Here is a 25,329-nt window from a genome sequence, read left to right on the forward strand (position 1 = left end):
GGATTGGTTTTTCCTGAGCTGCACCTGAGGGAATGTTGGGGTTAGAGGGAAACATCATTAGGTTGGGCTTAGAGAAAAGAATGTGGTGGATACCACACTGGGACAGCACCAGCAGCAAGTGGCTGACAGGGAATTCTGTCCCGTGCCTGAATTAGGGATATGGGTCACTATTTCTCTTTGTTCCTGCTGGAGTGGTGAGTGTGAGGTCATCAGGTCTGATGCAAGTTGGAAAACAAGATCTGATAGTCCCAATTTAATGAGCAGAAACAGACACTGACAGGTGTCACAGGAGGGCAGAGCCACATTGAGTATTTGGGGGGAAATTTGGGAGAGCTAGGAAGAATGTGGGATTGGGAAGAAGCCTGGGGGAGTAGGTTTGGGCAGGGGTTGTAGGACACTGAGGGGTTCACAGAATATTAGGGTTGGAAGACCTCTGGAGATCACCCAGTCCAACCCCTGCCCAGGCACGGTCACCAGAGCAGGTGGCACAGGGACAGGTCCAGGGGGGTTTGGGATGTCTCCAGACAGGGAGACTCCACTCCCCAGGCAGCTGTTCCAGGGCTCTGCAGCCTCCAAGGGAAGAAGTTCTTCCTCGTGTTGAGGTGGAGCTTGTTGTGTTTTAGTTTATGGCCATTTCTCCTTGTCCTGTCACTGGCACCATGGAACAGAGTCTGGGACCATCCTCTGACACCCCAATATGTCTTTTGACATCCCATAAACATTTTCCTTTGTGTATGGATTGTTTGGGATGATGGAGTGAAGGTGGAATGGCTGTGTTCAAACCTGGCCGTTTGTCCCCTTTGGTTCACCTCCTCTGGGTCTGCCTTGTGAGCCTCTTGAGAGCCCTTCCAGTTCTGGCTTTTCACCTCATTCTCCAGTTTTTAAGAGTTCTGGTTACACTTGAATTCATGGTGTGTTTACCTGGGATACACTGTGCAGTTCAAATTCCATGCTCTCCCCAGAACCTAGGGAGAGACTGGAAAGCTCATCAGAACCTCAGTTCTTAACTCAGGTGTCCCTGCTTGGTTTGGTTTTTCCGTGTTCCACGCAGATCCTGACGAGTTTGAGAGGATCTATGAGCCCCTGGATGTGAAGAGCAAGAAGATCCACATCGTGGACAGTGGGCTGACCTTCAACCTGCCCTACCCGCTCATCCTAAGGCCCCAGAGAGGCGTGGATCTCATCATCTCCTTTGATTTCTCAGCCAGGCCAAGTGATTCCAGCCCTCCTTTCAAAGTAAGTGACACAGGCCCTTCCTTTCCTGCCTTCAGGAGTTCAAGGTGACTCAGTTCTATTCCTCATGGTCCCAGAAAGGTCTTGATCCTGTTGCATCTACAGCTTTGGAATATTCTTTCCACGTCAAGGCAGAATATTGCCCTGTGCCTCAGTTCCTGTTTACATGCCTTCCATGAGGCAACTGGCACAAAGAGGGATTAATGAGCTTGCTTTGAAGCAGGAGCTCGGTTGTTTTTATGGAAGTTTTGCTTTGGCACTGATTGCAGAGTTTTATTTTCTGTCAGAATTAAACAATTAAGTCATTTTCCCTGCTGTACTCTCCCTCCGCCCAGCTGCTCTCCTCTGTGATCTGTGATGTAAATGGATGGTTTCGTGTCATCGTCTTGCAGAAATGCATCATCTCAGGATTGCTAAATAAATAACCTTTTGGAATCAGGGCTAACTGTTCATTTACATCTCACCAGGATAATCCCAGCACTAGTTTAAGTGGAGCTCTTAAATCCATCCAGCCCAGAGCAAAACAGCAACAGGAGAACAGGGAGTAAGTGCCACGGCTGCTTTCTGCAGCAGGTGTGGAAAGCACAGCTGTCAGCCTGTACAACCTGCACATCCACACAGCTCCAGCTGATCCCAGAGCCTTCACATGGATCACTTTGGTAACTGCTACAGAAAAAAACAGCACTTCAGAGGCTGCTGTGAGGGTCTCACTTTGTGCTGTGGTTTAGTGGGCGTGGTGGGATTTATTGTGTCTGATCTTGGAGGTCTTTTCCAACAGCAGTGATTCTACCATCCTCAAAAAAGAGTCGTTATTTAGTTCAAACCCAAATGGATTTTTAAAATTTTTAAGGGAACTCAGAAAACATTCCTGTTTGAGAAACAACTGGCATTCCTGTTACTTTACAGACAAATTACAGTTAGAATAAATGGATAATTCTTTTCCTTCAGCTGCTATGGAGTGACAAAACCCCCAAAACAACACTAGAAAAGAACAGCAGTAGCAAAATGAGCTTGAGATCAGTGCTGCCAACTGCAAAGCCAAATTACAGGAGAACAAAAAGGAGAAATTCCTGTAATATATAGATCTCTTGGGGCTACTGGAGAGAATAGAGCACTGAGACTTCCTAGTGCTTGAGATCCTTTGTTTTTTCTTAAATGACTGAATTCCAGAGTCTGTTTTTCTCCTTTAATATTCTATTTGTATAAGAACGTATGTCCTTTTTTGTCAAGAGTGTTTGCCCTGCAGCTACATTTTGCTGACACAGCATTGTCATTGCTTCTGAAATATCTTTTTCCTCCCTTTTTTAACATTCCATAGGTGGAGTCCATGCAGAAGGCTGTATATGGTCACCCCTGCTACCCTTAGCATTTTGTCTTTGTCAGCTGCAAATTTCTGGATTGTCTTGGGGAAAATTGAGAGATTCTTGAGCACCCAAGTGGCATGAAGATTTTTCTCTAAACCATCATTTTCAAAATGCAAAAAATTCCTTTATATGATAAAAAATGGTGGGAAAGCTAGATGGTGCCTCAGGTTTTCCAGAAGCCTCTGTTGAAGGGAATTGTTTCTGGAGCACAAGTGGGTGTTTGCTGGGGCAGACACAGGTATATTCCTGAGGCAGAGGACAGGAACAGGAGCCAGTTCTGTCCCATTGGTGCATTGCAAAGAGCAAATGCCACTTCAGAAGTGGGCCTGTATCTATGGTAGCACTCTAATATTTTACTCAATGACTCGAGCCTTGGTTTACCATTTTACACCCACTATCTCTTACGTCCTGCGTATCCAAAACAGTAGTCCAAAGAAGGGTCCTATTTCATTGAAAACCAAGATTAAAGATATTTGACCTTCCCTCTCCTCCCTCTCACACACCCTCATTACATGCTTCTGAGTCATTATTTACAAATTATCTTGTTTACTGAGTTGTCATGAGGAAAATGAAGCCTGTTTTCCCGTGCTCTTCACTCGGTGTGCTTTGAGAAGCCCCTGACTGGGAATTAATTCTGAGTACAACAATGTGTTGCCTGGTGTTTAGGATCTCTCAGTGGTTGCCACAGCACTGGTACTGCTTTGCGAAGTAAAATTATAGATGGCTTTTCCCTCACTGTCAGCTCTGTAAATTCACCCCCAGGTGTGGGGCAGACCACATTCCTTCCTGTGACTCATGTGGCAGATGGTGGAGCCTGGGCAGGGTGAGTGAGGTGCTCAGTTGGTCCTGCTGGGTCATCTGTGCTGAGATGGACTTGATTAGTCCTCAGAACCAAAGGGTGCCTTGGCTGGAAGGGACATTAACCTCATCCCACCCCTGCCATGGCAGGAACACCTTCCACTGTCCCAGCGTACTCCAAGCCCCATCCAGCCTGGTCTGGAATGCTCCCAGGGATCCAGGGGCAGCCACAGCTTCTCTGGGCACCCTGTGCCAGGGCCTGCCCACCCTCACAGGGAATGATTCCTTCCCAATATCCCATCTAAACCTACTCTCTAGCATTAGGAAGCCATTCCCTGTGTCCTGTCCCTCCATCCCTTGGAGGTTTTCTCTCTCCATGTTTCCTGTCAGCCCCTTCAGGTGCTGGAAGGTAGGTCACAGTGAGGTCACCCTGAAGCTTCTATTCTCCAGGTTGCACCATCCCAACTCTCCCAGCCTTTCCTCCCAGCAGAGCTGCTCCATCCCTCTGACCATCCTGGTGTCTCCTCTGGACTCCCTCCATGTCCTTCCTGTGCTGAGACTTACTAATTTAATTTATGAGTTACATTAACCACCCAACACGATCCCTGTCTCTGCACACCTGACTTTGCAGTGGAAGCTTTCGTGCACCTGAATCTTTCTCCTCTTTCCAGGAAATCCTGCTGGCTGAGAAATGGGCCAAAATGAACAAGCTTCCTTTTCCCAAGATAGACCCCAACGTGTTTGACAGGGAGGGCTTGAAGGAGTGCTATGTTTTCAAACCAAAGGACACCTCCTCGGAGAAGGACTGTCCAACCATCATCCACTTCGTGCTGGCCAACATCGACTTCAGGAAGTACAAAGCTCCAGGTGAGCTCACAGTTCCTGATGCTGAATCCACCTGTTCCTCTGGAATCACTTGGTGGTTATGTACTAGGAATGTTTTGCCTCTGAAACAACTCCATCTTTGTCTGCAGAGCTTAGGGAATTAATTCAAAGGAGCTGTTAAAAATAAGGTAATAAATCCTCAGCCCTAGCATTTGGATGGAATTTTTGTATTTGTCCTGTGCAGGCATTCCCAGAGAAACACAAGAAGAGAAGGATTTTGCAGACTTTGATATTTTTGATGATCCAGACACACCTTTCTCTACCTTCAACTTCCAGTATCCCAATGAGGCTTTCAAGAGGCTCCATGACCTCATGGAGTTCAACACCCTCAACAACATGGATGTAAGTATGGAGGGCTAAAGGAGCTGGATTGTTACAGGGGGAAGTGGGTGATGTGAGGAAAGCCCTAAATCTGCCCTACAGAAGGTACAGGGCTTTGCCTCAGTGTTTGCCTGATTTTCTCGTTTGGTTCTTGCCTTGGTTTTGCCATTTTACCATCCCAAGCCATTCAGGATAGCTGAGCAAAGGGCACTGTTAGAGATGTAAACATGATATGCAGAACTTTTATACTCAGGGTGTTTTTTTGTGTAATTGGACAGAAAGGACACTGGAAATTTTCTCTGAAGGAAATTTCTTTATCAGCTAACTCAGTAATAATTATTTTTAATTGGTGGTTCGTGAAACATGACATCATGATCCCAACATCTGTGGAGTGACAAGTATAATGATCATCCCAGATAAAGATACAGGGGTTTTAATCAATATAGTGAAGAACCCTTGTTACATCAGCACAAAGGAAATAAAAACGAAGATTTAATCTTTCTCAGCATAATAATTACTTTTTATATCCTTGAAATACGTATTTTTCTCAGTGTTTGGATTTACCTTTCTGAGTTTCACTGGGGATTTTTAAATACTGTGTGACTTCTTTGGTGTTAGTGGCCTCCCTCATATTTTTACTAACTACGTTAAAATCAGTGTTTCATACCTTCAAGAAATACTGTTTGTACTAAAACTCATTGATCTCTCTGCTCAGTGATGGAGGGGAGCTGAAAGTGGGAGCAGCAGCTGTTAAGGGGGGAAGGGGCTGTTTCTGTCCACTTGCAAGTGTTCAGTGTGGGTTTTGCTGCTGGCTGCAGGTGATCAAGGAGGCGATGATGGAGAGCATCGAGTACAGGAAGCAGAACCCCTCGCGCTGCTCCGTGTCCCTCAGCAGTGTGGAGGCCAGGAGGTTCTTCAACAAGAGCAACCTCAACAACAACCACACGTAGAGGCTGTGCCCAGCCCTGCCCCACCTGCCCAGAAGCTGCTCCTGCCTTTGGAACTGCAGGCAAAAGGACCTGAGTGCAGCATCCCTGCTCCTCACAGGGCTGTGCAACACTCGTGAGTGCGTCTTCTTGGGAATGCTCACGTTGCAATAGCATTTTGTACTGGTTTTCTGAGAGATAAAAAACATTTCAGGAGGTTGAGATCCTCGTTTTTAGAACTGTGGAATTAGTTGGAGATCATTGGGTTCAGTGTCTTTTTGTTTTCTTATAAAATTGTCAACACTGGTTTCTTTTGGGAGGGTAATTGATTTTTAATTGATATAAACTGGGCATAGCTTGAAGGGTAAGATGGAATTAGAAAAAAAAATTGAAATCCACTTAACTGCTATATGAGAATGTCTGTACCACTCAGCAAAAAACAGAACCTCTGATACTTTCTTTTTCTTATTTAATCCTCAAAATTACTTTTTTTTGAACTCTTGAGCTACTGGCAACCAGTGTTAAATTATTGTCAGTTTGTGTATTTCTGACCTGAATGTTTCTTCATAAATTGACAGTGATTTTGCATTTGAGCATGATTAAAATAACACATTTCTGCAAAGGGACAGTGGCGATGTTCACTGGGGATTGGTAGAACGTGCCCAGGTAAGAATGTGAAGCCTTAAGGGCTATTTTAAAAATATATTCATAGTACTTTGAATAATAAAAGACTGTGCATAGAGAGAGATTATTTCAGTACCATCTCAACCAGTATTGCTGTAACTCTGCAGATACACAGAAAACTCAGCTGCACCTCTGAAAACTTTAATTGCTAAAATCAGTAAATCCCTGAGAAGGGAAATAATTACAGTGCATTTCTTTTAACAGTCACTGCACCAAAGAATCATGGAATGGTTGGGGCTGGAAGGGACCTTAAAGTTGATCTCATTCCACCCCGTGCCATGGGCAGGGGCACCTCCCATTAGCCTAGGTTGGTCCAAGTCTACATGCAAAGTTCTATGGTTAAATAACATTTCCTGTATTGATCAATAGGTTTTATTTCTGTTTGAGTTAGTGCATGTTTAAAATCAAGGGAGAAAATAAAAGTAACTTATCTTAGTGCTGCATAATTTAAACATTTTCCATAAATTCTGGAAAGGAACTGGTACCATTATATTATTGTAATATTTTCTTTTAAATGTCGTCTTTCCTTTTGGTAATGTAACATTTGTATTTTTTATTTTATATATGTACCTACTCTGTTTCATAGAAGAGTTTTATCAGCTTTATACAGTTTATACTATCACAGTGTTACTAGATGATAAAAAATAAAACTATATTTGTCACCTGCTGTTTTCAGACACTTTTATTTTGATAATTTGTGGGCTATTTTAAGTTTTTTTGTGAAGAGATGTGGCTCGATGGTGTGGGGCAGCTCACAAGAGAGACAGTGCATGGGATGAGTCTTTGCTGCCTTTAATCTTGGATTCCTTATAAAGCAGGGAAGTTCCTTAGACATTATTAAAAATAATGTGGAAGGAGATAATGCAGGAAAAACCCTCTTCTGACACACAATGTGACACCAACCACACAGAGTTTTCCCATACCTAGAAATGTAATCCTTTGTTTCTCATTTTCCCTCCCTTTAATCCAGGTTCTTCTGCTTTGTGTGTACAGTATTTTTTCCCAACCCAGCATGTGATCCCTTAGGAGGCAGAAAAATATGGATTTAGAGAATTAATTATTTCAGGCTTCAAACATTACTGTAGGGGCAGCACATGGAAGATCCTTCATGCCTGAAGGACATGGAAGTGCCACCCTGCACTGGTGAAGGGGGTGAAGCCTCTGGGGTGAGCTCAATTCCTGGAAATGAGCTCTGGTGGGCCCTGGAAAACGGCTATTGTAGGATCTGGAGAGCAGCTTGGTGGGCCTTGGAAAACAGCTCTGGAAAACAGCTCTGGTGGGCTGGAAAACACTTCTGATGGGCTCTGGAAAACAGCTCTGGTGGGCTGGAAAACACTTCTGATGGGCTCTGGAGAGCAGCTCTGGTGGGCTGGAAAACACTTCTGATGGGCTCTGGAGAGCAGCTCTGGTGGGCTCCTGAAAACACTTCTGATGGGCTCTGGAGAGCAGCTCTGGTGGGCTCCTGAAAACACTTCTGATGGGCTCTGGAGAGCAGCTCTGGTGGGCTCTGGGACACCCAGCACTGAGGGTGGCCATAGCATCTCTTCCATCTCTTCCTTGGGACCTTGGGGCAGGCTGCAGTGCTGGGATGGGCACAGGAAATCTCTGCCTGCCTTTTTCCTTACCAGCAGAAGAGAATGTTCAGAATAAATCCCACTGACCTGGGGAGCACCAGAGCTCTGGAGCAGTGGCCTCGGTGTGTTTGTGCTGGTGAGAAGAAAATCCATTTTGGCAGGGCATGGGGCTGCAGCCAGTGCCCTTTCCCATTGCCCTGGGCATGTTTTGTCTGTGGGATGACGCCTGAGCACTGAGTGATGACCTGCAGAGCTGTTCCTACAGAGCACACGGGGCTGGTTTTCCAGGAGAGCTGCGTGTGCTCGGGAGTGGATGTGGGACCAAACACCGGATTGTGCAACCCCTCGTGTTGACATAACACATCTTGCTCTGGTGCTCGCTGGAAGCGAAGCCGAGCAGACGTTTCCTGGAGCTGTAAATTCACCCCTCGCTGCCTGCTGGCACTGGGATGGACAGGTTTGTGTGGGGCTGTGACTCACCAGGAGGTTACACGGGGCCCTTCTCGGGTGGGGTGGGAGGCAGGGGCTGTGAGGGTTCCCAGGAATTCCCCATGGCAACGCAAACACAGCGCTGCTGTGCACGCGAGGAGCAGGCACTGGGACACAGCCAGGACACGGCAACTCCTTAACCTTTAGACAAACCAAACTCCACAGGAACAGGAATTCTTCTGTGCCTGTGTAATCCATGAGCGCCGGGCATCACAAACCTGAAATTGGAGAGCAAAGGCCAAGCCAAAAACTCCTGGTTTTGTTAGGTTTTGTCAGGAGATGTTTGGGAACAGAACTCCCTGAGCAGGCAGCCATGAACTTGGAGAGACCCATGTGGAAGGATGGACCTGGATGGACCAGGACCACAGCCAGGTCTGAGAAAGATGTGGAGAAATGGAGCACTGAAAGGGGAACCCCAGTTTTGATGGGATCAGTGGAGCTGGGCTGGGTCTGATGTCTGCAGAGGGAACTGTTCTGCAGCACCTGGGGCTTCCCTGCCACTCCATCTTCACCTGAAACCAGCAGGTGAGGCCATCCCAAGACCTGTCAGAAAAACCTCAGGGAATTTAACATCAAACCACCTTTATACTTAAATATTTTGTCTTCAGTACAGTGCTCTTCCAGTGTGTCCTCCTCAAAGGCTGTGGCCAAACTGGCCACTGAAACCTGGCAACCTTGAGGCGGTTTTGGCCTTTGTGGCTCTCTCAAATTCTCACCCAGGAATATTTTTTTAGGCAAGTCAAAACTGAGCAGGGAAAAATAGCCAGCGCTGGGTTTATCTGAGTGTGAAAATGTAGCTTGTCCCATTGAAGAATAAATTAGAGTGGTAAAACTACACCTCCCATCCCTGGCAGTGCCCAAGGCCAGCTTGGACAGGGCTTAGAGCGACCTGGGATAGAGAAAAGTGTCCGTACCCATGGCAGGGGATGGCACTGGATGAGCTTTAAGGTTTCTCCCAGCCCAAACCATTCCATGATTTTATGATTCTGTATCATTTGTTTGGCGCTGTTTTGCAATTTAGCCGCATTTCTGCTCCTCACTCGACTTTTTGGATGGGCTGGGGGGATGGATGCTGGGCCGGCACTGACAGCAGGGGACACAGGACTTGTGCCAGGCAGTCTGTAAATTCTGGGATGAGGAGGAGAACGTAGGAGACACCCTCCGCATCCCGCTGGTGCTTAACACCTTCCAGACGTCTTCTCACAGCTCGTTTAGGGCGTGTGCTGGAAAACACAAACGGGAATTAAAAGGGCTTTAAAAGAGATTGAGGGAAATGTTTTGCCAGCGTGTTTGGGAAGCAGAGACACTGATGCTTTGCAGCTGTGGGTTCAATGCAAATCCTCCTGGTCCGTTTTCACCAAAACCCAGGGATTTGCCTTGAGGGATTTTTGTGTGATGGGTCAGCCCCTGCTTCTGGCATGAATGAACAATCCCAGGATGCTGCCAGTACAGAGAGACAGCCTGGAGAGCCGGGGTCAGGTCTGTGACGGGAAGGTCCCTCTGCTCCTCCTTTATATCTGCTCTGTCCCTTTATAACCCTGGGAGGAAGCTCTTTTGAACTGATGCTTTTTTGACCTTGCAGAACTCCAGAAGTTAGTAATGCTCCTTAACTCTTATTTGCTGTTCCTCCCTCCGCTTCAATCCTCTTTTAATACCTTGTTTTAAACCCATTTTTAGGTAAAGAAATTTATTCCAAGGTGATACAGAGCAGGTTTCAATAACCCACCAGACCACAAGCCTTTTGCTGGTGTTGCCTCTGTGTCTTTTCTGTCTCTTTTTTCAAGAGCTGCCAGAAAACAAATTAGAGAATAATTTGACATCTGAAATCCACTGTGTCTTTATTGCTCACTTCCTTTTCTTTTATATTGGAATCTTGGGATCATGGAATTCATTAAGATTGGGAAATACCTAACAGATCATCAAGTCCAACCATCAGTCCAGCACCACCACCAGGTTCAGCACTAGACTTGGTCCTCAGGGCCCACATCCGCATAATTTCTGAACAGCTCCAGGGATGGGGACTCCACAATGGTCCATGACATGAGCTGGGACAGCTGGAAGATCCAGCAGCAGGTGTGGGGTGGTGTGAGGGAGCAGTGTTTCAGTGTAAATTATTTGAAATACAGGAAACACAATCTTCTAGATGAAGAATGCAGGTATTTATGCAGCTAAATATATGTTTTTAAAATTTATGTTCAACTTATGATCTGTCATTGCTCAAGATCAAACCCACCCCACTTTTCTTCTCACCCCTGGGGCCAGTGCACATTTCCAGCTAAAGGAAGTATTTGAAGTCCCAAAGATCATTGGCCTGCTGTGTGAGGAAAGGGCAGCAGGGTTGTATTGTAAATGCAGGTGAACCCAGAGGGAAGAAATGGTGATGTCTGACTCCAGAAGGCTGAATGATTTCTTTATCATAGCTATGTTATAATACATTAATATACTATTTAAAGGATATACTAAAACTACATACCTACTTTTTCTAACTAACATATCTAACTCACAACTCGTCACCCTGTTCCCGAGAGCCCAGCCCCAGGTGGGTTGGATTGGCCATCAGGCTCAAACAATCCTCACCAGAACCCAATCAAGCAATCACCCCAGGTAAACAATTCTCCAAACACATTCCACATGAGAAAAACAAGGAGCAGAAATAGAAATTGTTCTCTCTTTCTTTCCTCTGTGCTCCTCTATGAAAAATCTTGAAAGAGAGAAGAATGTTCCTGCCACAGGGTTGGGATTGGTCCTTGTGCTTGTAAATTATTTAGTACCAGTGGCAAGGAAGCTGAGCTGTGCAAGCAGCAAAATGTGATGAGAGTGACTTAAATTTAATAAAATGACTAAAAACAGTGAGGATGTGAAAAGTAGGTGAACACTGAGGGACACTGGGTTGCCTACTGTGGGCTTTATGCACTCCCAGAGTCAGAAAGCCTCTCTCTGTCCTGAAGGCTGCAGCCTCAGGTGTTTTGTACAGCACACACTTTAATGTAGATGTTTTTCTTCCAGGCAGTGATAACTGCCCACAGTATCAGCCAAATTCCTGTCAATCTGAGTGAAAATTTAAAGGTACAGAATTTAGTCTAATGCTGAATTTTAGACCATCCTTCTGCTGTGAGTTCTCCCTCTGCCCAAGGCAGTTTTGAACTCTTGTAACCTGGGACCTGAGTGGTCTTTAGTCAGTGTCTTATCGTTTTCCCTTTTTATTTAATGTTTTGTTTTAGAGCTCGTTATTGGTGCACTGATTTAAAAGGATTTAGCAGGAGAGATCTGGACTGTTCCAATGGCATGGCTGAGACACAGAGTAGAAAACAGGTCAGCAAATGTTACAGAATCACAGATGGGTTTGGGTTGGAAGGGAGCTTAAATTTCATCCAGCTCCATAGGCAGGGACATCTTCCACAAGCCCAGGTTGCTCCAAGCCCCTGGCCTTGGACACTTCAGGGATGCAGGGGCAGCCACAGCTTCTCTGGGCACCCTGTGCCAGGGCCTGCCCACCCTCACAGGGAAGGATTCCTTCCCAATATCTAATCTAGTGTTGATTGAAATGAAATAAACCCCCCAGACCCTGTTTGATTCCTTAAACAGATGTTAACAGGAAGAAGGGGATGCCCAAAAGGGCAAGGTCCAAACCCAGCATCCCCTTCTGTGCATGTGGCTGGAAGGGTGAGGCCAGAACTCCTCCTGTGGAGCTCAGTTTGGTGAAGTTTGAACGTTTCACTCTGATGTAAAATTCCAACACTTGTGTTCTGCAGGGTGACCAAAGCCAACTCTCCTGTTCTGTTGTGTAATGTAATAAATGTCAGGTTGACAAATTCAACTTTTTTGAAATAGTTTTTTATAATTGCCCGTGGTGTTGTAAGATGCACTTTACAAATATTTGTTGGCTTAAAGGATGCCACTGAATCACTCTTCTCTGATGGCAAATTCTTGCAGTGGAAAACAGCCCTTGCTCATGTTTTCCCAGTTCCCTGTGTGGTGGGACACTGAGGAAAGCTCTTACAAAACAGAGAACTTGGTGTTATGAATCCTCAGGTAATAGCCAAGCAACGATATTTCACCATCCAAGTAAACACAGGGCGTTTAGGAAAAATAAAATTAATGTGAAGCTCCAGCCTTTGCTTCCCAGCAGGAGGAGGACACAGGGCTCGAGTGGCTCCCAGATGGTTTTCTTGGCGTCCCCTTGTCCCCAGCCCACCTCACTGTGGGCTGAAGGCCTTTGGCAGAGCGATGTCACCTGGAGAGGGAAGGACAGCCAGGGGCTGCTCCCTGCAAACCTGGGCAGTTCCAGCCTCCCTCAGCCCGCAGACGTGAGAAAGCCTTTGCCAGGCCAGCACCAAGTGATAAATGCTGTCATTTACCAGGCCAGTAAATGGGGATTTAATGATTCTTGACATTCCTCCTGGATGCACAAACAGCTTTCTGCAGGACATTAACACCAGGTGCCTCTGAGCAACCTGGCTGTCCCTCAGGCAACCTCTGTAACCAAATGTGTGGCTCAGGGACATCACAGTTCTTCAAGCTGCAAAAAAAGGTGATTAACCTTGGAACAGAAATCATTTCAGTGGAAAACTGGACAGCTTTCAATCGTCCCTTACAGGAAGGTTTAGCTGCCCATTTTTCATCAGATTTTCCTCAGCAATCTTACCCCAAAACTTGCTTTCCCCTTTCTCTACTTCTCAGTGGCAATGCAGGAAAAATAATTGGAAGTCTTCTCTTTGCTTTTTGCCTCAGAATTCTGTACATGGATACAAGACATTCATGACTGAATAGTTGAGCAGCTTTATCTTTTCAGGATTCTCTAGGTAAGAAAAACATGGAGAAGGCACTCTCAGTGCCTCTGTGCACTGAGCCCCTGAGTTTAACCCAGCCCCCTCCACCTGTGAGTTCTGTTCAAGGCTCTAAGTTTAGTTAGTTAATGCACAGTTAATTGCCAAGTGTTTTACACATCAATCCGTTCACTTTGTAGGGGCTGTGGCTGTTAAAACCTTTGCCAGCCCACAGCTCACATTATGAACAAGGACAACTGTCTGTAAAAATAAAAAGAAAATAAACCTCTGCATCTAAAAGCAGGAAAATCGAGATTTCTGATGATTTTGGGGTGCTGACAAACCAGGGGAGAGCTGCTGGCCCTTTCTCTTATCCATCAGGAGTTGCAGGAGTCAGTGAGTGTCCAGGAGAGACCTTGGCACTGTGGCTGGGAATGGCAGACAGGGATCCTCACATCTCTCATATTTTGCTCTGTGCCTTATTGGTTTTCTTGCCTTTAGGTATTTTCAGCTGTAAAGACCTAACAGATAAGTAGCTCATAAATTATTATGTATCACTCTGAGAAAGCAAGAAAGAAAATGAGACTCTTTTACTTGTGCTTAATTTTAAACTGTAAGACCTTTAGATGCAGATAAGCACACACAATTCTTTATAGCAGTTGTTCTTTAGAAATGACAGAGCCAACATAACACTCAAGATGTGTCAGATTTAACAGCAAATTTTGGACGAGTCCCTGTCTTTTTGTGAGCTTTGGGTTGCGTCTTGGGTAATGTTTTCTGGATGTGCTCTACTGCAGTACTTCATCTGCTGTGGCTGACATTCCATACAGTCATCCATAAAAATCCCAAAATGGTTTGGGTGGGAGGGACATTTAGGCTCATCTTTTTCTAACCCTCTGCCAGGGGCAGGGACACCTTCCAGTGGATAAGATCTGTTGGCTCAGATCAGGACGACTCACATGTAGTGTAGATCATTTACCTGTGCTGATAGTGTGATGGGAGGTTTCATCTCAACCCCTTTATTTTCCCAGGAGCAAAAATTCCTGCCACTATTTCCTCAACTTGTTTACTCTTCTCTCCTATTTTTATGGATGTGAAAGTCCCACCACACAGTGGTCTCTGGCACTTTTTTGCATTTTGTTAGCAGCAAGGGGAAATCTCAGGTTAAACATTTTCTGTGACAGAATTCCTTAGTGAGGGGACTCACCCAGGGGCAGAGCTGGGGGAAGGTCACTGGCACAGGGTGCCCAGAGAAGCTGTGGCTGCCCCTGGCAATGTCCAAGGCCAGGATGGACAGGGCTTGGAGCACCCTGGGCTAGTGGAAGGTGTCCCTGCCTGTGGCAGGCGGGTGGAATGGGGTGAGTTCTAGGATCCCTTCCAACCCAAACCAGTCTGGGATTCTATGAAGAACAGGAGGAATGGAGGCACTAAGAAAAGAGATTTCAGCACCTCTTTCCCACATTGCCATGGACATCCCTAACAGCCTGACTTCCATCAAAGCACCGCTGGAAGTCATCCAGCCTCTGGCTGGCAGCACTTCCAAGCTCCCTGACCCTTCAGCCCAACAGGAGCACTAATGAGCCATCAGGTTTTTCCCAGGCATGCTCAGCATTGTTGTAAATCTCCAAACCTGAACTAAACAAACCCTTCGTTCCTTCTCAGTTAATATTTACCTGCACAAATGAGGCTGGATTATTTCCCAGTTTAGTTTGTAATCGTTACCTGCTTTATTTTGCCTTCCTGACAACGAATCACAGAATCCTGAGGCTGGAAGACCTCAAATACCCTATCAAAGTGGCTCAGATCCATCAAGATTCTGATTAAGGACAGTTGTGCAGTTATTTTTATCTGTATTTTTATCCAGAGCAACCTCTCTCCAATTAGTGGCAAAATTTGTTTTGGAATTCAGCAAATAACTCCACAATGATAATTGTTTTTAGGAACCCAAGCAACTTTTCAGAATTGTGTAAAATCTACAAGAAATATCTCTTTGGAAATGAAGGAAATTTTCAGAATTGTGTAAAAACTACAAGAAATCTCTCCAAAAGTCATGAATTTGTAACAGGGAGAAATGTTAAAAATTAATTTAACACTTCCTTGGTTTAGAATTAATACAGGATATGTTTCTTTGATATGAGAATTAAAAAAAAAGATCCTGGAGAACGTTTTGTTGCTACTCTGAAATGGACATGAAAGGAAATTTTCAATGACAGTTCCTTCCAGCGCTAAGCCAACCCTGGTTAGTGGCACAGTGGGAGCAAAATTGATGGAGTGGCCCAGAAGTCCAACTTTTTTTTCTGTGTTTCCCCCTTGTAAGTTCAGTTAGATCCTGTGTTTGCAGCAAAGCTCCTATTTTGTTCCTTGTCTCCTAAAAAAAGCAGTTTACTTGAAGCTCTGTCCAGCTTACCCTCCCAAAAGTGTTCAGCTGTCCCCTGTATGCTGTCTCTAAATCAGAATGACAATAATTATTAGTCAGATGCAGAAGCACAATGGGGAAAATATTTAATTCTAGGCATTGTACAGACTTGTAGTTCTAGCAGGTGAAGTATTTAAATTCAAATGTCATTTTTCAGGGAGTACTTTGAAGAAATTCGATGTTGCTCTGACAAGAAATGGTAAAAACAAATACAGAGTATGCAAGAGGCAGAAGAGGTTCCACAGGGTTCAGTGCAGAGCAGAACTTCAGAGTTTTCTCAAAAGTGCCTTAAAATATTGTAGTGCCCTCCACATTTTTAAACTTGGTGGTTTTTTGGGGTTTTTTTTGGGCTTTTTAATGTTTTTTTGGTTTGTTTTTTTTTTTTTTTTTTTTTTTTGTTGGTTTTTTTTTTTTGGTGTTTTTGTTTCTGTTTTTGAGGAGAGACCTGTGAGAAATTATGGAATCCCCGACTGCTTTGGATGGGAAGGGACCTCAAAGATCCCCCATTCCATGCCCCTGCCATGGGCAGGGACACCTTCCACTGGACCAGGATACTCAGGGTACAAATCCAGACTATTTTACTAAAATGGGTAGGAGGTTGCTTAACTTTGGTTTCTTTCCCTTGGGTTTAGAGGATATATTCCTTGCTGCTAATTGTTATGTCCTTCATCAGTGTTCAGAAAGGCTTGAATACATCAGCCATAGAAATCTCAGCTCATAAGTTATAGCAGTCAGTGACTGGGTACTCTGAAGTATTGGCTTATCAATTTCTCAAAAGTGTAAATATTTTCCTCCTTTTTTTTTTTTTTAAACCCTATTTTTAAAATGCTTAAAATGTCTTGCCTCAATGAAATCCCTTTGCAGTGAATTTAAGTGACAAACTTTAACCAGATTTTCTCCCCTTCTCCTTTTTCTCTTTCAATGTGTTGCTGATCAACTTGTGTTTGCAACATGAAAGATCATGATTAGACTTGTACTTGGAGTTTTTTTCCTAATTCGATTAATTTGCACAGTAAAAGGTTTGTTTTTCTTCGTTCAGTAGTTTGTGCTCAAAACATGGAAATTGATTATTCACTTCTCACTTTAAATCCAAGAAATTTTAGCTTAAGGAAACTGGAAAACATGATAGGGATTTTTACAATGGAATTTTGCAATTTACTCTGTTCCAGTGTTCCTGTAAAGGGTGCATAAAACTGAAGCTGAGGCCAGGAGAAGGAGTCCAGGGTTGGTCTGGAATAAATGGATAGCAAAGCTATGGAGAAAGAACAAATTGCTGATTTGGTGTGTCCACACCTGCAGCAACCTGAGCTTGGTGCTGGGAGCATGAGGAGCCCTGAAGGCTGGGAATGGAGGCTGGGAAGAGCTGATCCTCATTTTGTACAGTTTTTATATCCGTCCTGATGCTCTTTTCCACCTGCCCTCTTGCCCTGATGCTGCCTCGCTGCGCCGGGCGCTGCCCCAGCACACCCCGGTCCCACGGGCAGCATCTCCTGGTTTCTGGACGCCACCTCTTGGTGCTGGGACAGCTCCTCCCTTTGTGCTGGACATGGGACTGAGGGACTCTGCCCAGACTTCTGTTCTCCAGCGAGGAAAGCCATGGATGTGAAGGGCAGCAGCTCATCTGAAATTTCCCTGCAGCAGCAACTGGAAGCTTAGTACCACCACCCAGAGAAATGAGAAATACCTGTATCTCTGAAACCCATTCCAGACCTGCCCTTGTGAGCAACACAGCTGTGAGCTGAAACAAATTGATACATGGATTAATTTAATGTTTTGGGTCAGATGAGGTTTGTCTGGTTTGGTTTAGTTGCTGTTTCACTCCTTATTATTGTTTCTGTGGGGTTTTTAGTCCCCATGAGTAACCCATTCCAGATCTTCCAGAGAAACATACTGTATCCCATAGGGAGACTGTGGTATGAAGTGGAAACATCACAGAATGAGGTTCAGCATCCTGTTCATTAACTCACAGGTGCATTTCTCCACTGCCTTTCCATCCATCCATCCATCCATCCATCCATCCATCCATCCATCCATCCATCCATCCTCCACCCATCCATCCATCCATCCATCCATCCATCCATCCATCCATCATCCATCTATCCATCATCCATCCATCCATGGATTCCATCCATCATCCATCCATCCATCCATCCATCCATCCATCCATCCATCCATCCATTCATCCATCCATCCATCATCCATCCATCCATCATCCATCCATCCATGGATTCCATCCATCCATCCTCTTGCACAACAGATTAAAGTTTCACTAACTGATTAAGACATGCATTTGGGATCCTTGCTGTTCTCAGGAAGGCAGATTTCCCGGGATGGTGCCTGCTGGGGGGGTTTAGGGGGTGGGCTGCCAGTACCTGGAGGCATGTGGGGAGCAGCCTGAGCAGATGGGGATGGCTTTCCTCGGGATCCCACCTGAACGTTTGGATGAGAGCTCATTCCTGAACTCCTCCTTCTTGTTGAGTGCTTGAGTGGCTCCCGGAGAACCTGAGCCCAAAGCTGCAGTTGAAGGAGTGGTGCTATAGATATAATATTGGCTTTTCACAAATATTAAAATTGATTTTATATGTGTAATGTTAAAGTAACTTTGTTACAGAGATATAGTTTTTATTTCTGTTGCTAATTAAGCTTGGACATAGTAGTGACATAGCTGATATAAGTATGCTTGTGTTAAAATACCTGCTTAGATGGGAAAATATCCAATAAACATATGAGGAGAACACTTGCTACAGATAACTATCAGCACTCACTCATCGTCAAGTGAAGCTGCTGATAAAAAAGGACTAAAAGCACAATCAAAGAATACACATGCTCTAAAAAGACAGATCCAAAGAGGAGATATGCTAAACAATTCTTGGAACCTGTAAACTAGTTTGAGGAAAAAGTTTACTATGCATAAGGGTCTATGAATATGCAACAGGCTGATGTGATTAAGAGGTATTTAAGGGATATCCCCGAAGATAAGTGTGCTCATGGTTCAGTGCCAAGGTGCACCCAGCCATAATAACCTTTGCTCTGTGGTCCTTGTCTCCTATTGTCCTGTATTAAACTTTTTAAATTTTCTCAGCAGAGTGAACGTGTTTTTCACAGTGGGATGGAAGGTGAGGGCTGGAGATTAAAATGAATCCTCGTGCTCTGTGCCTGCAGCATCTGAGCATCACCTCTGAGCACCTCCTCTGGCTCTGAGCCTTCCCTGCTCTCACCCTTGATGGACTTCACTGGTTAATCAGAGACCTCTGCCTCTGGGCCCTTCACACCTACTGCAGCACCCTGAGAGGTGCCAATGAATAAATACCCACCTTGCAGCCTGCCTGGAGCCCTGGGGAGGAACAGGAAGGGAAGGAGTTAAGTGCTGCTGCTTTTTTTCCAACAGGGATTTGTGCCACAACACCTTTGGATGATTTACGGTCTGTCTCTGGTCACAAGTTTTATGCTGCTACCCAGGATTAACTTATTTTAGTGTTCAAGGGGGATAAAATGATAAAACTAAAAGGCAATCCGTAAATTCCAGCAACAAGGGGTGCCAACCTCTGCCTTTTGCAATAGATGGGGCCTGGACATTTTTATGTTCCTCTTTATTTGCAGTTTGGCTCTACCTGGGGGAGCCAACATTAATTGCCAGGAGGTGGAGAGAGAACAATGCTACAGCCTGGGTCTGTGGGATGGCTTGGAAAAGCACGAGGATATTCCTTCCTTTTAACCCATCTTAGAGAGGTATTAAGGAATTGTTAGCAAGAAGCAATAAAAAGTTTTATAGGAATGGAGGGAGGTCCATGAGTATTTAAAGAGCAGGCTGGAAAGTGCAGGTGGTGAAGGCAAAGTAGAGAGTAACAAGATCAAGCTGCACCATTGAAAATCTGGTGTAAATATTCCCCCCTCCGACACAAGAAGAAAGATTTTTACTGGGAGGATGGTGTGGCCCTGGCACAGGTTGCTTTTTGTGGCTCTCCATTTTCCCCCTTTCAGAAGATAATTTTGCACCTGGAGTCAAAGGGATCATTAGAAAGGAAAGGAACTGGAAATGGGTACAAGTCTGAGTGGTCAGTTGTTTTCTGTCATTATTGGATTAAACAGGACAGAAATCTCAGTAGGGCAGGAGCAAAACACTGAAGATAAAAGTGACAGGGTTTATTATATTTTCTTTTAATTTTTCTTTTTTTTTCTTAGATGAAAGTGTGGTGATCTGTATTCCCTCCATTTCCTCCCCAGCCAAACACAGGATTTTGACTCCATGCTCTTACAGGTCCTTCCCAACCTTAATGATTCTACGATTACAAGTGCATAATGATGACTATCAGCTCTATAAAATTTTCTTTTATTACTTTCTGCTGTCCCAGCCATAATTCAAGTGCCCAGCTTTGTTCTATGAATCTGAAATTGTTGCAAATGGGTTATGTTTGGAGTTGAATACCGAGATGGGAATTGCAGACTCATTTCCAGCACCAGAAAGGAACTCAGAGGGATCGTTACTCACCTTGTTTACTCTACAGGCCACCCTTAGGATGTGTGTCATTGCCCATTTTCCATATGGCATCCCAGGGACTGGTGTTCTCCTTGGCTGGCTGGTCCAGGCAAAGCTGGGAGGCTCAGGGACATCAATCAGGCCAGCCAGATACTCATAAGGCTTCTACCACTGCACTATATTTCTGAGTATTTGAGTTTATCCTCCTCCAGGTCCTATGTGCCAAGCAGTAAAACTGGAATTATTCCATCAAATCTCCTTGGTTTTTTCTTTGCCTAGAATATGGCCAGGTTTTCCTGTGTCTGGAGCAAAAGACAAGGGAAAGAAAAGGAAAACAGGTAGAAAATGAGTTTACTAAAAATAAAAGAAGTGGTTCCTATTATCTCTCCTGTTTGGTAGGAGCATGGAAACAAGCTGGAGAGAAATCTCTAATTATAACGGTTTTATCTAGAGATATATGAATGAATGAATAATATTGCATTTGAAATAGGAATTTCAGGTCAATTTGACAAATATGGGATATGGAAGTGTCAAAGGCCAGGTTGGACAGGTCCTGGGGCCACCTGGGACAGTAGAAGTTGTCACTGGATGAGCTCTGAGGTCCCTTCCAACCCAAACCATTCTGGGATTCCGTGTGATGTCTGTCAAGCAAATGGGAGTCAAGGCACAGATTGAGGAAATAATTTTGGTAATGTAGGATATTGGGAAGTGTGGGTGCATTTTCAGGGCTGAAAAAGACTGAAGTCTTTTTCTCCTTTATTCCTATGAGGGGTCAGGAAATCTGCAAATGGCTCAAAGGACAATTGCAGTGATCCGTGCTTTGATCCGACCTTGCACAGCTGGATTTTGAAGGGAATACCCCAAGGGGTCAGTATGTGCTTGTGCATCCTCTGCAAATGCAATGAACTTCCCTTTGCAATCTCACCCTCAGCTTTGACCCCTGCTACTGTTTAATACAGACACTAAATGAGAGAAGATGGATTAGCATTGAAATAATCCATGAGAGCAGTAAGGAACAAACGGAATAAATCTGTCTTTTGTGGGTAGTGTCGGCTCTTAACGCCTTGTTCACGTTTTTGTTTCTTTGAGGGGAGGGAGTCGGGGAGATGGAGGTGGGAATGATGCTGATGAGTCGCTTGTGGTCCAGCAAGGCTTCCCCGAATGCCAGGACAGAGAGGCTGTCTCTCACTGCGCATTTATGATGCTTAATTGGTCTTACAGCTGAAGAGAATTTCGCCTCTTCTCGAGATCATATCTGTCTCTGAAGGCAGAGGAATAAAATGTGACACTGCTGTCCCTCGGGGCTGCCAGCATTTCAGTGGAGAGCCCTGGAAATGAAGTCAGAGGGCCCTGAAATGAAGCGCTGGGGAATTTGGCTCTCGAGGCTGCGTTATCCCCACCTGCATGAGCTACCCGAGGTGCTGATAGAGCTTCCCTGCTTTCCCAGGAGATGGAGTGCTGGAGGAGCTCCACAGGAGCAGATTTACTTGTGATTTGCTTGCTTAGCACACAATTTCTATTTTTCTGTGGGCACTAGGAGCATGTGCAGGGCAGCAGAACATGTTAGAGATAAACAGAATAAACAACCTTGAAACCAGCACAGACCAATTATGGCTTCTGCTTTGGCAGCGGGGCTGACAGACAGAGACTTTCTACAATCCCAGAATCATCAATACCATGGATTCTGACAATATCCCATTTAAATTTGGCCAAGTGGGATTTGCCTGGAGCCGTTTAAGCAGCTCCAAGAGCAATGGGGAGGGGATAAGGGCACGTCCTTGTTTTCTCCCTTAATCCGTTCCCATTCCCGAGGATGAGCTTTCCTTGCTCTGCAAGTTCTCCCACATCCTCTAGATGCTACTCGTGCTCTGCAGGAGCCAGAATTCCTGAGCGAGGTGTGGAGCTCCTTCTGTGCCAAAGCCAGCATCAGCATCTCCCTCCCCTCCCCTAATTCGCTTTCTCGATTGTTCCTGTCACAGCGAGAATTTACAAAATTGTCACTTAAGAGGAGAAAGTGACAATTTCCCTCGAAATCTTCTGGTTGCAGGGACCTCTCTCGCCCTTTTCCTTAGCACATTAAATGCATCCAGTGCAAGGCAACACTTTGGAGAGCAGAACAGCAAATAGTGATGCTGCCCATTTTAACTCTTCCCTGAGTCTGAGTTCGGTCCTGCGAGGAATTTCTAATGAGCTTTGCTCTCTTTGTTATTCGATCAGGGATTAAAGGAATGTGTTGTGAAGTGTGCCATTAATTTTAATTCTAGGTTCTCGTGTTTTCACCTGTTGTTGTTCTGTTACATTAGCACTTAGGAAAATGTCTTTTTAACGAGAATGTGTGTGTCTTTGTGTCCCTTCTTGTTGTGTTTTTGCCTGACCACTCCCTGGGGAAGAACTTTTTTCTGATATTCAGCCTAACCCTCCTCTGACACAGCTCCAGCCGTTCCCATGCTCAGATTAATTGTAAAACTGAGTTTTATCTCACAGGCTTGACGTCTGCTCTTTTTCCTTCCACTTCACTGGGAGACCTTCAGCAAAACATCCCAGTGCAGAAAGTCAGGAGGAGGTTTCAATCTGCTATCACACTGAGGGGTCTAGGGAAGGTAGAACCATCCATATATCCTGCTGAATGCCCCCAAAATAGCCTCGGGCTGCCTGCAGGTTCAGCAAGGTGATGGTGCATGGGTAAACCATAAATCACAAATCAATGGCAAGCTAGAACTGAAGCATGAGGGAGCAGCAACAGCTTCTGGGACTTTACAGAGAGATCCTGGCCTTCACAGAGTTAAGGTGTTTAAATCCCAGGTTGCATTCCTGTGCCAGGGCTTTGCTGGGCACTCAGCCTCTCCTTGCCTCCCCTGTCTGACTTTTAACTTCCCTTCCTTGTCCATGCCTGCAGGGACCAGGGAAAAGGGCTCAGCTGAGTGTTAATTAATAATAGACCACTTGTGCCATGGAAGAGCTGCTTCTGTGCAGTTTTGGGCGTTCTTTTCAAAGGTCAGAAAAGACATGAGCAGCAAACCCTTCACCCATCCTCTCAGAGGGGAAGCTGTTTCAAAGTGACTTTGGACAAAAGCCACAACTACATAGGTGTGGTGTAAAACCTCTGGCCACATGTAAATGTTTTTAGAGGAAGAATGCAACATTTTCAAAGCAAATCCCTGTGGCTTCAGCTCTGAGTTATTCCAGTTACTTCTGCATGAAGCATTTTAACATGTTTATATACAATCTAGTTAATATGAAGCCCTTCATAAATTTTAAATGTCTGTGGCAACAGCTCAATAAATTTTCTTGACCCAGCCAACTGTGTCTCTTGTAGAAAGTATTTAATGTCTGTAAGGAGCCCCAGGCAGGTGGGATTTGGCAGATTCATGGTTGGCTGTGGACAAGCAAAGGGAGCAGCCTGGGAGTGCTTGTCCTGACCCAGCCCAGGCTGTGCTGGATCTGCCTGAAGCTGGCAGAGAAGGGGACAGCAGGATCATCATGAACTGGTGTTAAAATGTGGGATATCTTTCCTAGGAAAGTCATCCAGGGCTCATGGACATCAAGGCTTGGACCTTCCTGGTCCAGTGGGAGGTGTCCCTGTCCATGGTGGAACTGGATGGGCTTTAAGGTCCCTCCCAACCCAAACCACTCTGGCATTCTGTGGTGACCCATGTTACAACTATCTCTTCTCCCTGAAAGGTTTTAACTTCTCCAAGAACACGAGGTTCCCCAGCAGGTTGGTTCTTTCTTGCTGCCTGGAAGCTCAGCTTCTCTTGGGGGTAGCCTCCTAGTAGCCTCCTAGTATGAGTTATATCCTAGTATGGATATTAGGTGATGATCCCCACGTGTGTCAAAGGCATTCCATTTCTTTAATTCCTTGCAAAAGGATGTTCTTAAATTCCTTTCAAAGAGAAGTTCTAATTTCAATCAATTCTGCTGGGTCACCAGCCCTGGATAATTAATATTTGCTGGGTGAGGGAGGTGCTGAGCATGACCCCACTGCACAGAGCTCCTCCTGGTCCCACCCTGTAGTAGTGTGTTCCAAGACCTTCCCTTCCTTTCTCACAGCTCAGCACAACAGCAGCGTGCACAAATTTCTCTTCTTACATCTTGTGTTTGCACAACACTTGGCTGTGTGCCCCGTCCCAGCTTAAAATGTGCAGTGTTGAAAACATTTTTCTCTCCTTGTAAGATACTAATTTCTATTTTTCTACCTGGCTGAGAATCTAGTTCTTTTCTGAATGCTCTGGGGGAAAAAAACTACGCAAAAGTACTGGATCTCATCCCATCCCCAGTCATTTACTTTCTTCAGCAGATCATGAAAGAAAGAAAACAGAGAAGTTCAGAACAATTTATATTAGAAACAATTCCCTTTTCTGCTCCAAAGCACTGATTGCACCATGCACGTGGTCTCTGCACACCCTGGGACCAGCACATGCAGCTGCTGGAGTGTCCCAGACACCCCAATTGTCCCCAGAGGAATAAAATGAACAATTTTGGAGAGTGCCTTGGGGATGCAGGCTGTCAGCCTTTTTCAAATTGTTGTGCTTTTGCTTCCACTGAGGCTTTTCCTGGCTATGGCTGTTCAAATGATCCCAGAAGGGATTTTACACAGGGTGTAAATACAATCTGATGGGTGAGGACTTTAATAGCTTGGAAGGGTGTGCTTGCATGTAGGTGTTTTGCAGGTTTAATTTCTATTTGGTTCTGTTTGGTTTGTGTCAGGAACTGGAATTGGATGGGGATTTCATTGCTACAGATGGTGCCTTGATAGAAATCTTTGGTCTAGTACAAATGGAACAGAAATTTCAAATTATGCCCACAGGCTCAGAAGAAGAGAATCCAGATCAGTAATGCAGCAGGTGCTGGACATTTGTAATTCCTGCTCCCCCATTTGGGCTACATCAAGCAGCCCTTCAGTTCTGGGACTTGTGCAGCTTTGGCTCTGATGTATTGATGTCAGCAATACCTTTTATTTTCCCTGAAACACAATGTCTGTACATATGATTCAACCAGGGTTCAAGCTGAGTGCCAGCCAAGGCTTTGTTAACTTTTTTTTTGCCCATCCTTTGGGAACAGCTCGCTTTGCACCTGAAATGGGCATGCTGAGCTTTCCTGGTGCCTCTACCTAGGATAATTCTGATTTGAAAGCCCTGACTGGAAACTTCAGCAGCCCTTGGCTCTGGTATTTAGAAACATGGAGTATTTTTAATGTCTTGGTCAGCTTGATTTTTCCTCCTCTAGAATTAAAGGAGAAGTTTGAGGATAATGATTAGTCTTATGTTTTTCTAGTGTTGTACCATGGTAAAATTTCCAAAGCAAAGGAAACTTCAATCTTTGTTCCTTGCTGAAGTTTATTTTGGATGGTGATGGTTGTACATTTGCAAACATCAGGTTTTAGCTATGCTACATTT

At 44.9% G+C, this 25,329-nt stretch overlaps 1 protein-coding gene across 10 annotated transcripts in view; it reads left to right on the forward strand.

Moving 5' to 3' along the window:
• The window catches only part of PLA2G4A (phospholipase A2 group IVA), a 69,781-nt gene extending 62,908 nt beyond the window's left edge, over positions 1-6,873 (forward strand). For all 10 annotated transcript variants that reach the window (XM_085586616.1, XM_085586623.1, XM_077785514.2 and 7 more), the window contains 4 exons: positions 1,052-1,236; positions 4,067-4,262; positions 4,465-4,622; positions 5,420-6,873. In XM_085586616.1, coding sequence (XP_085442742.1) covers positions 1,052-1,236; positions 4,067-4,262; positions 4,465-4,622; positions 5,420-5,551 — 671 coding nt within the window. In that variant the 3' untranslated portion in view covers positions 5,552-6,873. The remainder of the gene's footprint in view (positions 1-1,051; positions 1,237-4,066; positions 4,263-4,464; positions 4,623-5,419) is intronic.
• The last annotated feature ends 18,456 nt before the right edge of the window (positions 6,874-25,329 follow it).

This window comes from Lonchura striata, chromosome 8 (genome assembly GCF_050655825.1).
Source record: "Lonchura striata isolate lonStrDom1 chromosome 8, ASM5065582v1, whole genome shotgun sequence".
In the NCBI taxonomy this organism is placed as follows: Eukaryota; Metazoa; Chordata; class Aves; order Passeriformes; family Estrildidae; genus Lonchura; species Lonchura striata.